The following is a 15,741-nucleotide window of genomic DNA, read 5'->3' as shown; positions in this document are numbered from 1 at the left end:
GCAGAGTAGGGGTGCTGGCTACTTCCAGGCCCTGCTGCTGTTCCTCTGCCTCAGTCCAGACTATCCCCATAGCTGCTGCTAGGGATCTCTGGGTTGGTGGCCACCAAGTACCATCAGTGCTCTTGATGCCCCTCAGATGCCATTGCTTTCACTGGCCACTGCCCTGGAATTGACTTTCTATCCCAGCTCAAGACCTACCTCCTCCTGGAAGGCTCCCAGGACACATAGCTGCACAGAGGGGACTCATGTTGTCTTTTTTCCCTGTCATGGTAGAGGTCACACCAAATCAGGAATGCCCCTTCCGTAGCCTACACACAGGCCACTGTCCCTGTTAAGCTCTGCGCTTGGGCTTAGGCTCTGCCTGAGATGTGCTCAGGCCTCCTGGACGAAGATCTCCACTTCCTTGTTGGAAGATTTACTGTGTGAATTCAGCCATGGTGGGACAAGGGATTTGCTAGAGAACAAGTGACAAGGAAGAGAACCCACTCTGAAGACATGGAAACTGTATTCTCATGGTATTATGGGGCGTGTGTGTGTGTGTGTGTGTGTGTGTGTGTGTGTGTGTGTGTGTGTGTGTGTGTGTGTGTGTGTGTGTGTGTAGTAAGCGGAGTGAGGACCCAAGTAAACATCATTAGTGTCCTTAGAACACTAATGAGGACCTTCTACTCCTCCACTACATGAAGTTACAGCAAAAAGACAACCATGGACCTTGCCACATACCATACCTGCTAGTACTTTGATCTTGGACTTTCTAGCCTCCAGAACAGTGAAAATTAAACTTCTGTTGTTTGCAAGGCACTTGGCCTCTGACATTTTGTTATTGCAATCTGAATAGATTCAAACAGTAGCTAAGTTTGGCAGTCTTAGGAGGAAGACTAGGGTGCAAGGGACCTTGAGACCAGCTGTCTCCTACCAATGAGCCACTTTTTATGCCTTTCCTTTCCTTTAGTGTCCCTTCCCCCTCAGCATAAGAAAGCTGCTTTGGCACAATCATGAACTAAGTAATCTTGTTTCCTGCGTAGCACTTCCTAAACTCTGCTCCAGGCTCCAAATTCAATGGATGTTTCTAGGAGTCCCATGTGCATGCATACACACATGCACACATGCACACACACACACACACACACACACACACACACACGCATGCATACATGCACATACCAAATCATTCTGTGATCAGATAGTTTGGGGAAATGCTCAAAGACCCCTTAGACTCTCAGGCTTTCTTTATTGCAGGCCTTAGCAGGAGTGGGGTGGGGGTGGGACATGTTGCTGTTTTCTTTTCTTTTCTTTCATTAGTGTGGGGCTTGAATTCAGGTCCTGGGCACTGTCTCTGAGCTCTTTTGCTCAAGGCTAGCATTCTACCACTTTGAGCCACAGCTCCACTTCCAGTTTTTTGGTGATTAATTGGGTAAGAGTTTCATGGACTTTTCCTACCCAGGGTGGCTTTGAACTGTGATCATCAGATCTCAGCCTCCTGAGTTGCTAGGATTACAGGCGTGAGCCACCAATGCTCGGCTTACCAGAGCTCTTGATGTACTAATAATCAGTGAGATGCTCCAAGGCAGATGTGTAATGCATAGCATCTCCAAATTGGTTAAACATGTAGCTCTTTTGTAGAAATAATTTTTAGCAGTTCAAGGGGCTTAGTGTTGTTTTGGACAGTGTGGGAAATTCTTCCAACATCCCTACTTCAAAGTCATGTCTACCCATTTCTCCCAGCCCCCCTCCACTCAGCTTTCCCCCGCCATCCCCACCTTCCCATCTCAGCACCAGCTAACTCCCTCCATTGCACGGGCACGGCCCACCATTGCTTTGGGGGAGGTTATGGGGACCTATCTTCTTGGTCTTCAAGGGCACTGCCCAGCTCTCGCTCCCAGCCTTTTGATCAAGACAAGCTCAGGGCCCAGAATAGACTGTATGTACTTTATTCCTAACAAAAGCTATTTATCCCCAGCATTACTGACAGACAAACCATATTGCTACAGTGACCAGTAGGGCTGACAGAGCCTCAAGCTTCCCTCCCTTCTCAGTCATCCTAGCCCTGTTGCCCCAGGCCTATGCCACTTTGGCCTCATCTACTCAGTCCTGCATCCCTTAGCCCTTCTCGGTCATTAGCATCTCAAGGCATTACTTCCCCCAACATATCTGTCTCTAGGCCAAAAAAGTATCCAGCACCTACCTTAGGACTGTGGTTGCAGGCCATCCACCATCTGTCTCCCAGGAGGATGCTTCTTTAAGGCAAGTATCAGGCTTGGGGAAGAGCCTGAAACAGGGTAAGCCCTACACAAACATCTGCTGCTATTGTATTGGTGTCATCTTCCTGTACCCAGAGCCTGGAACTGGGCCTATGCATGTGTAAAAACCTGTCCTCAGAGCATACCTTCTAGATGAACTGAATCAACCCATGACCAATCTAAGCCTCTTTATCACCCTGCTGCAGGATGGGTAGGGAGTCACTGTGATTGCTTCCATTTCTCAGGTAAAGAACACTGAGGCTCAGAGTTCTTTTTCCCATGCTGTATTCAAGACGCCTTGCAGGAGGCAGCCACAGGCATCTACCTGTGACAACTGCCAGTAAAGGTAGTCTGGCTCAGTACCAAGGGTCTTGATGGGTATGTGGCATCCAGGACTCACTTGATCATCACTTAGCCTGTCAGATAAGCTAAGAATCCCATTGGCAGAGAGCAGAACCAGTGCTTCTAGCAGCTGCTCATTTCAGAGGCTTGGAGACCTTGCTCCTTGGGCAGTCTTTTCCCTACATGTGACTCTGTTCCTGGGACAGCATGGTGAACCACTGGAGCACCCAACCAGGCCAGCCAAGCAGAGGCCGAGAATCACAGCAGAAATGGCCAGAACAGGGAGAAGGAAGGGACAGGGAGAAAGGAAACTGGAATGGATGAGATGATAGTGAAATGACAGGGCCCAAGGCTCCCAAAAAAGAGAAAGAAAAATCAGACAAAGGTGACAGCCACAGGACTCTGAAGTTCACCTCTTGGATGATATTTGTCTCTGGGAGGTTCTGACTGCAAGGGAGCCCCTGATCTGTCTTCTCCAGGGCACCCTCCCTCCCCAGACTTTTGCAGGCTGCAATACTTCTCCCAATTCCATGTGCTACAATACCTCCTGGCTGGCCAGACCTCACTAGCTGGCCTGCGTAACTATTGAGTCCCTCCATGGGGCTGGATCGATGCATTCTCTACCTTCTGTGTGTCTGTTTAGGAGTCTCCCCAGTTTGGCTGTGCCCAGAGGATATCTGTACCTTGTCTGTCCATGGCCCAAAGCACACTGATAGCAACTGATTAATCAATTAAGTGAAACTTGCCTGTCTTTCTTGTCTGCCCAGGTCCCCTACACATTCTCCCAAAGACCCCTTAGACTGTTCTTAGCCTCAATACACAGGTGTGTGTTTGCTTACCCCACACTGTTTTCAAGCATTCCACAAAGCAGCACCCCATCATAGCCCACCTGGAGCTGTGGGGCTCATGCCACTTCCAAACAGTCTTGAGTCAAGATGCAAGTTGCTTGCTGGCTCTCAGAGTCAAAAGATCAGTATTGTGGAATGTGTGTGTGTGTGTGTGTGTGTGTGTGTGTGTGTGTGTGTGTGTTGTGCCTGTACTGAAGCTTGAGCTCAGAGACTCTAGGTTGTTTTCTGTGGTTTTTTGGTTTGGGGTTTGGGATTTTTGCTTTGTTTTGTTTTTTGGGGTTTTGTTTTGTTTTGTTTTGCTTATGACTACTGTTCTGCCAATTGAGCACAGACCAGGTCTTGGCTGGCTAATTGGAGATAAGGGTCTCTTGGGTATGTACACTGAAGCTGGTTCCTTAACCTCAATCCACATAGCTCAGCCTCCTGAGTAGTAAAAACTATAGGTATGAGCCACCAGCACCCAGATAAAAGATTGGTTTTTTTTTCTTGACTGGGGCACTTGACTCCAGCACTGGACAGCTTGGGCCAGAGGCCATCTAAATTCTCTATAATTTTTACTTTATAATAAAGTTGGTGTCAAGTTTCTAACTGTTGGCATTAGAGTTTGATGTTTAGTGTAATATAAAAATATCAATATATAAAGTATCTATTTATAATATAATGTAGAATATTTTTATGTAATATAAAATCTCCTTTCCTGAAGTTGAGAGGCAAAACTGGGAACTGTATTGGGTTTACTCTGTGGACAGTCCAGGGTCAACACTCAAGGGTAAACTTTTCTATCCTCGCAATCAAAGTCTAGGGGTCTATCAGCACACACTTAGGATCTCTGCAGTCTGAATGCTCCACCAGGGCAGACACGACTCCCCATGAGAGCTACAAGTTCAATGCTCAGGCCCGGGGAATCTGTGGGGTGAGTGAGCACCCTGCTGGGGCAGTCAGAGGCAGTGACTCCTGAGTCTGGCTCTGGTCACTCTGCCCTTTCTCTTGGGGATCTGTCTCCTGGGGAAGCATGGGCTTGCCAAGATGAAGTGACACCCCCTTTCCCCACATGTTAGTGCCAGGAAAAGGGACTGTGGTGGGCACGGATGGAACCAGGGCTGAAGCTGAGTGGCCGCCCCTGTGGTCCCCTTCCCTCAGCAGGACTCACACCCTCTGGCCTTGGGGTGCCTGGCAGTGCAGAAGACTAGAGAAGGGGTGGTTGCTAGGGCCTGGGCCTCCTGGTTCAGTTCACCTTTCCCCAAACAGTCTTCAGCCCTGGCCAACAGAGCTGAAGATGCCTCGCTGGTGGAGGGGGTGGAGGGAGCGGTCCCGAGGGGCCCTGCCCACCTGTCCTGCAGGAAAGGAGGCTGTGGAGGTTCTGCGGTCTTGTAGAAGCCACTATTGACTTCAGGAAGGCTGTTGTTGCCAGCTCTGGCAAGAGAGGGCACATTAACCCCATCAACCTACACTGAGTTCAAGAGCACAGCAGTTGCTTCAAGAGATGAGTGATCCTCGGGGACGCCTGAGCTCTCCCATCCAAGTAATAACCAGTCCCCACCTTGCTTAGCTTCCAGAGCTGACATCTGATCTCAAAGGCTGCTGGGTGGTAATGGAACCCTCGTTCTCAGGAAGGGAGCAACAAAGGAAGAGCTGGAGCTAAGCAGGCTGGCTGGGGCAGACATAGAGTATGCCACCCTTTCTTCCGCCTCCCAGCCCCAAGGGGTACAGCAGCTGTCGAGCTTCCTGCCTTCCTTGAGACAGGTGCTGGCTGAATCCTTGCTTCCTCCAGTTCCAGCGCTCCTCTGCCCCTCTCCACCGCAGCAGGCGGTGCTGACTAAGCTCTGCCACTTCCTCTCCCAGGCTCTGAAAGGCCAACCATGAGAGCGAGGGGACTGCATTGCCACTGCTGGGGCCAAGCCACCATGTGGGTGATGTCACCAACCTTTGCAGGCTGGGGGGGGGGGGGGTGCTTCCTAGAGGGCTCCTGCCCCAGGCAGGCACACCTCAGGGGATGGCTAAAGGACAAGAGCTGCAGCCTCTCCAGCCCTAACTGGACTCCGGGCTCATAGCCCTGGATGGGCCACTCGCCAGTCAGGACCCAAGACCCGTGACTCCTCCTCCTTCCCTTCCTACCCTTGGCCTGCGGAAGGACACGTGCCCACTGGGTACCGAGGGTCATATGGCTGCTGTCCCAATAAGAGGCACAAAAGGCAGTGAAAATTCACATTATTCTCATCAGGAGGAAATGACAGGTTTTTTTTTTCAAGTCAGAAGGGGCGATTAGGCCAATTATCTCCCTTGGCAGATAGGAAGTGAAGTTGCACAGCAGTCAGATTTGGCCAACAGCACGAGTGGTTATTGATAGAGCAGGACTCAAGATCGGGGCTATTTCCACCGTGCACAATGCGAGTCATCATTACTCTAGTCTTTGGCCTCTTGGGTTTGCTTCATATGCATTACTTCATGTGATGAGGTCTCAACTGTGGACACAGACATTGGGTGGACGGGGTGACTAAGAACTGACTGGAAGAAACCAACTTGCTCAGGACTGAATTGAAAGTTGGTGGCAGAAGAAGAACCAGAACCCGGGATGCTGAACATTTATACCACTCTTATTCCTCCCAAGCTCCACCCTGTGCTCTTCACCCCGAACCCCACTGGACCTGTTGGTGAAAAGGGATGGTGGAAGGCAGAGGTTTGGCACCTGTCAACCTCATTACACTAATTCTTGGTGGAGGGTAGGGGGGACCACTATGGAGAAGCCTATAACCTATGACAATTTGATTGCATCAGAAGCCACCAACCCTGACTCTCAGGCCACCATGCAAATGAAATTTTACATAGTCATTCAAAGTTATGTGTGTCAAAACAACACAGTGAAATGTGAAAATGCTTGTGACACAAAGTTAAGTAAGAATGGGAAATGCAGAATTATTCATATGCCATGTTTACAGCTCTACAAAACAGACACAGCACATGCAGGAACAAAACTATGGAAGGCATATATCATTCATGTGATCACAGAGGGGTGGACTCCTAAGAGACTTTTTTCTTTTTCTTTGCTTTCTAAACATGGAATCTGCTAACTCTATGATGTAACAAGATGTAATCTGTAAGGCATCAAGATGACCTAAGGAAGATACAGTGTGCCCAACATGAGAGGCACAGCCATGAGAAAGGACCACCTATTATTCTGAGGAAATCAAGGCACAGACTCTACTTCCCTCAAATGTCCCCAGAAATCTGGCCAAGCCACTTCTGATACAGAGCCTGGAGGATGAAGAACTCACCACTCTGGACTCCAGCTCACTCACTTCCTTCTCAGGGGTTTTCTGATCCTAGAGGATCACCTTACCCACAGGTTTAGTAATGAAGACTTGAACTCTCTTGTATCTTGACAGCCCATACGTTAGGGAGAGGCCATGGCTTTCCAACTTTGTCCCATTGGAAATAGAAGAGGAGCAAGGATTGCTTTGTGATGCTTTGTCTGGGCCCTGTGGGGTTCCTGATAGCCTACAAGTCCTAGTGGGCTGTGGAGACTGAGATGAACAAACACTCAGCCACTTCCTTAGCCACTTACTAGCAGGAGAAGATGGTAAAGGTTTTCACCACTTTGGGCCTCAGTATCTTTTGCGGGGGGTGGGGGCTCAGTTTCCTCCTCTGGTTTCCAATTACCTCTGCACTTGCTGTGCTGAGGACAAAATGAGATGACAGAAGAGAACAATTTAAACTGGGGAGAATTTACCTATCCCTGCAATTAGAGCCCACTCGCTACCCGTTGTTCCTGCCTGGCCCTCATTATCACACCCCTGTCCTTGGTCCCTGACGCTTCTCCTTAGGGTAGACTCACTTCAGTTCCTCTTCCTTGGGTAGAGGCAACCTTTCTACAAACCCATAGAGAAAAAAAAAATCCTGATATTTGCATTCCTTCTCACACCCATCACCCAAGTCTCTGTTCTTAGGAAAGACAACATTTGATAAAAATTTGTTCCAACTGAGTGACACAGCTTCAAAAACAAGCTGCCCCAAAGATAAGCCATGCAATGACGCATACATGCAACAACCCACAAGGGGATGTCAGGCCTAGAGATTGTCATGTAGATATGAGGGATTGTAGCTACTGATGTTCATGTGTTACTCCAATGGAAATCTGTTTAAAAGTACTAGAAGTTGGGCTGGGAAGGTGGCTCAGTGGTAGAGCGCTTGCCTTGCATGCATGAGGCCCTGGGTTCGATTCCTCGGTACCACATAATCAAAAAGAAAAAAGCCGGAAGTGGCGCTGTGGCTCAAGTGGTAGAGCGCCAGCCTTGAGCTGAAGAGATGAGGGACAGCGCCCAGGCCCAGAGTTCAGACCCCATGACCGGACCCAAAAAAAAAAAAAAAGTACTAGAAGTTGGGCATGATGTTGTATGCTTATAATCCCAGCACTAAATATGCTGAGGCAGGAGGATCTTTAGTTTCAGGCCAGGCCCTGAGTGAACCAAAACAAAACCAAAAAGGGAGACTAGAAATATAAGTAAGTTAGTGTCAGAGGGCCTGTACCTAGCATGTAGAAGGATCTAGGATCAAACCTCAGCACAGAAAAAAAATACTAGAACTCTCTATCACCAGACATTTCCACAGTCCACAGTCCCCTTCCCTCTGCCAAATTCTACATATTCTTCAGTACACTAGGACTCCTGAAATTGTTCTTCTTCATCTTTGTTCATCTCTGAGGTTTTACAGTCTCCCAGCACCCCAAAAACCTCCTGCCCTCAGACCCTCAATTTAAACTCCATCCTGTTCTTTTGTTACAGTAAGACCTAAAAGGTAAGTCTTTGTCCCATCCACCAGGCCCAGGATCTGGGTCTCTATCACCTTAGAAGCTTTCCATGGCTTCCTCCTAGGAGCTAACACTACAGCCTCAGCCCTCTGTCATCAGCCACCAGAACAAGTAAATACCACTCTTCCCTAGAGTTCCAGGAATCAAAATGTTGGCATGCCAATTCTTCCATGGGACTCAGAAACTGCCTTCAAAAATCTCTCCCTGCCATGCCTTATATTCTGCAGATCTTGAGTCCTGTGACTCTTGATGTGCTCCAGAGAAATCCAAAGGCAGGACAACAATGCTACAGGACTAGATCTTTATGAAACAATATGCATATATGGCCCTATAACACACACACACACACACACACACACACACACGCACACACACGCACATCACCTTCCTAGTGTACACCTTCTGTTCTTGGCCAAAATCTCATTTGCCTCCCTAGCTCTCCTCTTTTCCCCCTCTGGTGTGCACAAAACCCTTCGAAGCCTTTACAACCCTCTCCTCAGCCACAGTCATCCTTGACTTCATTTGGTCCTCAGGCCAGTGAATGCCTGTAGTTGTGAAGGGGAGAGATGCCATCCTTAGCACCTCCTCAGCACCAGGTGCCTGCACACACCTGTCATTTTGGTTCTGTGATGGGCATTGACTGTATGATGCTCAGAGCTGTGGTCTACATTAACCCTTCTGGGTCAAGACAGGACTAGGACTTAAGTGCGGGCTGCTCCAAGTTTAACTTGCCAGCCAGGATGGTCAGCCATACATTTAAGCGGTGTAAGTACTTTTTTCTTTGCCTCAACGTAAGTGCTAGAAGCCCCCTTCTCTTTGGTATGCCTCCTTAGCACAGTGCTTGCTTTTCTCCCTGCTCCCCAAGCAGGTATTCTGGGAACACTCATTAACTAAATGAACTAACAAGTGAAAGAAGGGAAAAATGAATGAACACACGAGGAACAGGCATTGTGGGTGCTTCAACTGTGGGGTCATGTTTGCTATTCTTTCTTAATTATCCTGAAAATCTGAATCTCTCCAAGTAAGCCCTTTCCTCGGTTCTCTTGAAAATATGTTAGTTTATCAGCGGCTGAACTACATCAGAGAATAAGATACTAATTCTGCATTCACACTCTGTTAAGCCAGGGATTTTTATAAAGCTCTCTTGATCCATAGAGAAACGAAGGCAAAAACATCCTGCACACGTGTGTGATGGTGTTGGGTAGGATTGAGAGAACTAAGGTCATCACCTGGATCAGAGTCAAAGGCAGGTCATCTGGCCTTCACTCGAGCAGAGGCTCCACTGTGCACTTGAATACAGCACAGAGCTGTCACTTCCTTTGTCTAGGAAATTGCTATGTTTCCAAAAATGGTACTTCTTATTTAAAGATAGGACAGATAGGGAACGGGTAGGGCAGGAGGTAAGAAGACCTCTTAAGGAAGAGAGGTAGCCAGCCTATGTCAGTAGCTCCGGTGGCATCTCCTCCTAACCTTGACTATTGAATTGTACTTGCTGGCTTATGGAAAATTACTATTTAAGAAAATTCATTAATGAAGTGACCCTTGTCTGATACTAATCAAGAGAGAAGTCCTCAAGCTCAGAAAAAAAAAAAGCTATAAACAAGAGTTGCACTTCACCTTATCACAAGATTGTGCTATATGAGTCACTTAACAGGTGTGGAGTCAAAAGTTATTCAAGTGTACATGTGTCAGAAGGTTGAGAGAATAAATATGATGTACAACAGCTTTGTAGTTGTTGAATCATCCAGTAGTGGAGAGGGCTCCTTAATAAGTTAAGTGTTTAGTTCTGACAACCTAGGCCAAACATAATGTGCACATGATGAATTGCTAAGACATTATTGCCCATTAACCCAACACCTTTCCATATTATTACTAAGTCACTAAACTACCTTCAAAATGTATTGTCAAACAATTCTGACATGCTTAACACTAACTCAGAATAATAAAACCTTCCATTGGCTAATATTGGTCTAATCTTTGGGATAAAAATAATGAGAGTGATCACCCAATGTTCGTTTGATTATTGTTGAGGTTGAATGGCTGGGAAGGGGGATGTTTTTGTTTTCTCAAACTAGGATCAAAGTTAAGTCTGATGCGAACTGAATATTTCCTAAAGATTTTTTACCATGAAAGTGTCAACAACTGGCCTCATAAACTTGCAGAGGCCTCTTGCTCACACTACAGCCCCAGCCTCTGCTGGAAACACGCATGTGTGTCCATGTGTCACAGTAAATCAGCTCAGTTCTCCCACAGGCTGGGAAGAGCTAGAGAACAAAGGGCCAAAGCAGAGAGTGCAGCCTGAGGGGCGAGCTTGGGGGTGGGGGTGTCAAAGGAGGCCACACACCAAAATAAGCAAGGAAGCACAGTGGTCAGGCACAAGAGTGCCCACCGGCCGCCAGGGAAGGATCAGAGATGGCCCTGGAGACAGCCCACAGAAGTGAGGTTGAGGCACGTCCGCCAAGAGAAACGGCTCCCAAATGATGACCCTTTTAAGAAACCATGAATTTCTTTAATCAACTGATTTCCTCTGGTGTCTAAAATGCCTCATTTAGCAAGGCTTGTTCTGGGCTGAAAATGAATAGGTATAATTGACAAATGCTTGGATTTGGGTTTTACTCAAGGGGGGAAAAATACCTCTTCACTGGATTCTCCAATGCAATTATGGGGTGGAGAGGGAGAGATGCTTCTAAAGGTTCTTCTTCCAATTCAATCTGGACATTTGTCCTGACTTCCCTCCTGATCTCCACCCCCACTCCAACACACAAACTTAGACAATGGCCAAGATCTGGCTTGCTTTCTCCCAAGAGAGGCCCTAGGGCCACAGATGAAGCAGCTGTCAGGCAAGCAGACTATAATCAGCTTTAACTGGCTCACAGCCGGCAGACAGACCATCTTATTCCTACAGTACCAGGTCCAGTGCCCACCCTGGGATAGGGTAAAGGGTAGTCTCAGTGGGGTTCTGTTTCAAACATCTTCCATGCCAAACTTACATCACAAGTCCCAAGAATTTAAATATGCACATAGAAGAAGGTCCCTTAGAGTTTCTGATCAGAGCTTTAACTCCGTGTCACATGTCACCTCAGCATGATTTTTAAGGACAGTAAATCAATGACAGTAAACAGAAAAGTTAAAACACAACTTAAAATGGGCTTGTCAGGCGAGTTTGAAATGCTACAAGATTGCTAGTTAAGAACAGTATCCCTTTTCTCAACCTAAGTGTTATTTTTCCTTCTCTTCACCAGCATCATCAATAAACCCAATGCTATGGAACTTGGAAACTAAGATGAAATGTGGGAAGTATTGAGTCCCCAGGTAGCCAAAGATAGGTGATCTCTATGCAATTGAGCTGTTCAGTGTGACAAGACAGCTGACCCCTCCCATGCCCCAGACTTCTATTGTTAGAAGATATGGACTCGATGAGATTAAAGTCACCATATCTATACCACAAAAAGGAGGGGGGAAAAAGAGTAAAGTAAAAAGAAAAGGCATTCACTCAAATCTTACAAATGGGAGGTGGGGGTGGTGGGTGGGTGAGGGTAGGGATAGAAAAGCAAGGGGAAAATCTAAACAGCAGGATACGACAATAAATGGGAAAACAGCAAGAGAAAAAGCACACTAGGTTAATATAGGAAAACTAGTTCTTTATTGAGAGATTGTATATTAGTATTAGTGGATTCTGTGTGTAACAATGTCATCATGCACACGATACAAAAAAAAAGGCTGGCCCACCATGCTTCGGAAGGGCAACAGAACAAAAGCAGCGTACAATGAGCAGATGGCCCGGGCTACACGACCACAGTACAGTTCAGCAGGGTAATAACATCTCTAACCGAGCGCTGTACATTGTCAACTGGGGGATGTAAAAAAATACAGATCATGCTTTAGTTTTAGTACAAGAAAAGGTGAAAAAGATACACAACCAAAAGGATATTTGATACAGAAAAAATTACCCACAAAATAAGAACAGGAAGTAATTCAGCACAGCAGAACACGCTACCCCTGTTTAATGGAAAACCATTTTGCTGAGATTTTTTTTTTCTTTTCTGTTTTTTTTCTGTTTTTTTTTTTTTTTCCTCTTTCTTTTCAGATTGCCAAGTGGCAGTCTGGGGAGGCTACTTGGGACTTTATTTTGGAAGGACCCTTGAAGTAGGGGCCTTATTCTTTCACGATTGCTGTGGTTTTGTTTCCGTTTTCAAGCAGGTCTGGCTGGCCAGGCAGCAGAAGGGAGCCGGCTGTTAAAGGGGAAGCTCTGAGGGCCAGGGCAGATGTCCAAAGATGCTCTTGACATTGTACAATTAAACAATTAAGACCCTATGGCCATGGCTTCCCTTTAAGCCAGAGAGCTTACTTAGTGCACCAAATTTTCAGAGGCTATAATAGCAGCAACTACCATTTCATCCAAGATTTTCTTTTTACTATATGTATATATATATACATACTCAGTAATTTTTGCCTCCAACAAAATATAATTTCCAGTTATTTCTGGGTGCTGCCAGGAGGCCAGATGATAGCCACCCAGAAAACTGGAAAGTAGGGTGCTGCAACCTCCAAGCCAAGGCAAAAGGAATCCACTTAACAGGGATTTACAGTGCAATGTACTCGGCTAAACAAGATGAAGATACAAAAATGGTTATTTCTCTACATCTATTCTGAAATGGCCTACATCCTACACTACTACAATGGAAACTAAAAAGAACAGATTTAAGCTGGCAGACTATCTAATAGTTTTACAAGAAGATTGTGGTTTAGGACTTTGTTGAGTTAAGCATTAGTATCCTCTATCGGAAGGTCATGAATTCTTAGCACACTGGGCTAAATTTTACCCACAGCCCAACTCACCCCTCAGCACTTAGATTTCCTGTGGGTGTGTTTGCCCTGAAAGTAAACTTGGACTGACTGGGCAGAATTGGGTTTTGTTGGAATTTTTTTTTGTTGGTGGTGGTGGAGAGGAGTGGTATTAAAAATAAAATTTAAAGGCAGCTGAACAATTTGAATTTCAAAACATGGACCCCGCATGCTGCAATGGTATTTAGAGATTGGTGGTATTAATGAGGATGATAATGATTTAATCAGGATAATTATACTTTCAGGCTCAACATCCTTCTTAATCATTTTTTAATTTCTGCCTAGTGTAACGTTCCACACCCGTTTTAAGAGGAAATGCCAAGTAATAAGAGAAAACTGTGTATAGGGGAGGGGGTGGCATTTCAAGGAGATGTGGTACAACCCCCCTCCATACCCCCCCACTCCCATCCCATGCTAGGCTGGCCTGAGATAGGGGATACTGCCGCTTAAATAGCAATGCCTTCCTCGGATGGAGACAGGAAATGGTTAAGAGGGGTGTCACAATACAGCTAAATGCGGAGGCAGAAGGGTCACAGCGCACACAGCAGCGAGTTGACCATTCACTGAGCTACACAATGAAGAAAAAAAAAGATTTGATAAATGCAGAATGTCATCATTCTATCATCACACAAAAAAAACTGCAGTTCAAACAGGCCTGGGGGGGAGGGGGCGGGTAGGGAACCTTGCCTTTTGGGTTCTGGGTGCAGGGTTGGAGACAGCTGGGCTGGAAGAGGGCGCGGCTTTTCTAGCCTGGCCCAGTCCGGGCCCCTGGGGCGCACTAAAGCGCTGGGCCTGGACCCCACCCCCACCCTGACTCCATAGGGGAGCCGGGTCAGCAGGGAAGACATCATTCAGTGTGCAGGGGAAGTGGCTGGGGTCCTAAGGAGGGCCTTAGCCAGCAGGAATGTAAGCAGACGTGGAGTGGGAGAGAAGAAACATTTCCAAGAAGAGAAATGTGAGTCCAGAGGCAGAATACAAAAAGAAAAAAAAAATGAATTGAAATGCATCTTGGATTTGCTTTGGAGGTGGGAAATTTTGATTAAAAGAAAATGGAAGAAATGGGGGAGGAGAGGAGGGGGGAAAAATCAAGCTCTTGTAGCAGAATGTAAGGGGAAAGGGGATGTGGGGAAAGGGGATCGTGCAAACACACCCCATAGATCACAGTTAAAAAACAAAGTCGACAGCTATGGGGGCAAAGTCCGGACGTGAGGGCAGTTTCCCACCTCACCCGCTCACACAGCACAACACCCCAGGGCCAGACAACCCTCTCCAGCCCGGCCGGGGATGCACGGCAGCGCGCGTCTGATCTCCCTCTGAGGCACAGGCACGCGCGCGCGCACACACTCACACCACACACACACACACACACATGCACCTAGTCACATACACACACGAATCTTGAACCCATAAATGCAACTGTCACACAAAGACAATTGCGGAGGAGAGTAAGGGCAATAACACAAAAAGGGTTAAAGGTGGGGGGGAGAGGATGGGGAAATGTGCAAGTGCCCACAAGAGGGTGGGGGCGGGGGCATGGGATGGGTCAGATGCCCAGATCCCAACTAACCATCGGTATTAAGTACCAAAAACTGAAGAGCTGTGAAACACATATAACAGAAAACACACACGGGGGAGGGGGGGACACGACCACAGAAAACCGAGCTTACATTCTCATATTCATCCTCTCTCTCTCTCTCTCTGTCTCTCTCGCTCTCTCTCTCTCTCTCTCACACACACACACACACACACACACACACACGTTTCTCTCATCTTCTTTCGATCACACAGGGCAAGGTATTTTAGGGGAAGGGGCTGTGATTTCAGTGGAACCACGTCCACCGCAAAGAATTGGGGGGTGGGGGGAGTGGGGCTGGGAAGGGAGGGACCCAAATTCACCAAACCCTAACTTCACTACAAAAGCTCCCACGAGAGCGGCTGTCCCCACACTCGGGGTGGGGGGGGGGGTCTCCCCCAAATGGGGTGGAGAGCAGCCAGCGCTCTCCCTGAGTCCTCGCGGTGGTGCCCAGAGCCCCCCGGCCACCCGCGGCTCCCACTCCCGCCCCGGTGCCTGCGGCGATCCACGCTCCGAAGCAGACCCCGAAAGGAAAAAGCGATACCTCTGTTTCGCACAGAGCCAAACACGGGAAGCACGAGATAGCCGACGTGGACCAGGACCATCCTGGCTCCTCGCGCGGCGGCGGCGGCGGCGGCGGCGGCGGCGGCTGCGCGCGGGCCCTTTGTGGCGCGGCTCCGGGGCGCGGGCGCGGGCGGTGGCGAGGCTGCGGGAACCGCCGGGGCGGGAGGCGGAGCGCGGGGCGCGGGCGGCGGTGGGGCGGCGGCTGGCGGGGAGACAGATGGCCCATGGAAAGGCTCCCTTCCCGGCCCCTCTCGACATTCAAAGGCGCTGGGGCCGCAGCTGCCGCCACACAAAGGCGCGCGCAGCCAATGGGAGCGGAGCGCAGCGCGGCGCGGCCTCGCCGGAACCGCGGGGGACAGCGGGGACCGCGGGCGCGCGGGTGGGGGAGGGGGCGGGGTGACGGCGGGGAGCGAGCGGGCGGCCAATCGCTGCGGCCAATCGCTGCGGCCCGCTGCGGGGCGCCGCGGAGGAGGGGTCGGCCCCACGGGACGCGTGGAACCCAGTGAGGGTCGCTGCTGCTCCGTGGGT

The 15,741-nt window shown here is 48.5% G+C and overlaps 1 protein-coding gene across 1 annotated transcript in view; it reads right to left on the bottom strand.

The window, feature by feature from the left end:
- Nucleotides 1–15,254, bottom strand: part of Rnf165 (ring finger protein 165) — a 90,634-nt gene extending 75,380 nt beyond the window's left edge. The window contains exon 1 of the mRNA XM_042675283.1: nucleotides 15,194–15,254. Coding sequence (XP_042531217.1) covers nucleotides 15,194–15,254 — 61 coding nt within the window. The remainder of the gene's footprint in view (nucleotides 1–15,193) is intronic.
- Between the last annotated feature and the right edge of the window lie 487 nt (nucleotides 15,255–15,741).

This window comes from Dipodomys spectabilis, unplaced genomic scaffold (genome assembly GCF_019054845.1).
Source record: "Dipodomys spectabilis isolate Male_0828 unplaced genomic scaffold, ASM1905484v1 ptg000024l, whole genome shotgun sequence".
Classification (NCBI taxonomy): domain Eukaryota; kingdom Metazoa; phylum Chordata; class Mammalia; order Rodentia; family Heteromyidae; genus Dipodomys; species Dipodomys spectabilis.
Note: the sequence above shows the minus strand (reverse complement) of the source record. Positions and strands in the feature narration are given on the sequence as shown.